The 748-nt window shown below is 64.2% G+C and overlaps 1 protein-coding gene across 1 annotated transcript in view; it reads left to right on the forward strand.

Moving 5' to 3' along the window:
• The first annotated feature begins 47 nt into the window (after window positions 1–47).
• The window catches only part of MDC1 (mediator of DNA-damage checkpoint 1), a 9,030-nt gene continuing 8,329 nt past the window's right edge, over window positions 48–748 (forward strand). Inside the window, exons 1-3 of the mRNA XM_010571246.1 lie at window positions 48–220; window positions 344–406; window positions 637–682. Of these exons, the coding sequence (XP_010569548.1) occupies window positions 85–220; window positions 344–406; window positions 637–682 (245 nt within the window). The 5' untranslated portion in view covers window positions 48–84. The remainder of the gene's footprint in view (window positions 221–343; window positions 407–636; window positions 683–748) is intronic.

Genomic DNA, 748 nt, shown 5'->3' on the forward strand with positions numbered 1-748 from the left:
TGGCAACTGGGGGCCGGGGGGGGAGGCAGTTGGAGGGGGCAGTTGTTTCCGTGGGGCAGTTGTTCCCCCCCGCCCCCTCAGACCATGCACCGAAGGCGCCACCAAGGCCTCAGCACTGTGGGGGGTCCCTTCTCAAGGCTCTCCCCCCTCCCTCGCCCCCCAGAAGACCCCGACCTCTTCCTGGAGCCCACCCAGAGATTCTTGCTGCTGGCAGGCGAGGGTAGGTGGCCCAGAGGCCTGGGTCACTTGGAGGGAGGTGGGGTGGAGGGGGGGCTCCCGGACACCTGGGTCCCCATGGAGGGGGGTGTCCTGCAGCCCCCCCAGATGCCTGGGTCCTCTCTAGGGTGGAGTCCAGACCCAGGACCCTGCCTCGTCAGCGACTCGGAGGACGACAAGCTGCCCTGGCGTGAGTTTGCAAGGACCACGGGGTGGGGGAACGCGCTGTTATCGTTGGGCCTACTGAAACACGACAAGGGGGTGGTTATGGTAGGACCTACGTAAACACCAGCATTGTGTTATTGTAGGAACTGCCAAGATGGGGGGCGGGGGGGAGATAAGCCCAGATGCCTGAGTCCGATAGGACCCTCTGGAGTTACTGTAGGGCCTACAATAACAGTGTGTGCCTCGCTCCCCCAGGCCCTGCCCTGGGAGACGCTGGCTCACCCCGAGTCGTGCCGGAGAGGTAGGTGAAGCCCAGATGTTTGTTTCCCTTTGGGGGTTCAGGATCTCTGGGTCCTTTTGGGGGGTG

Source organism: Haliaeetus leucocephalus, unplaced genomic scaffold (assembly GCF_000737465.1).
Source record: "Haliaeetus leucocephalus isolate CR32 unplaced genomic scaffold, Haliaeetus_leucocephalus-4.0 Scaffold313, whole genome shotgun sequence".
Taxonomy (NCBI): domain Eukaryota; kingdom Metazoa; phylum Chordata; class Aves; order Accipitriformes; family Accipitridae; genus Haliaeetus; species Haliaeetus leucocephalus.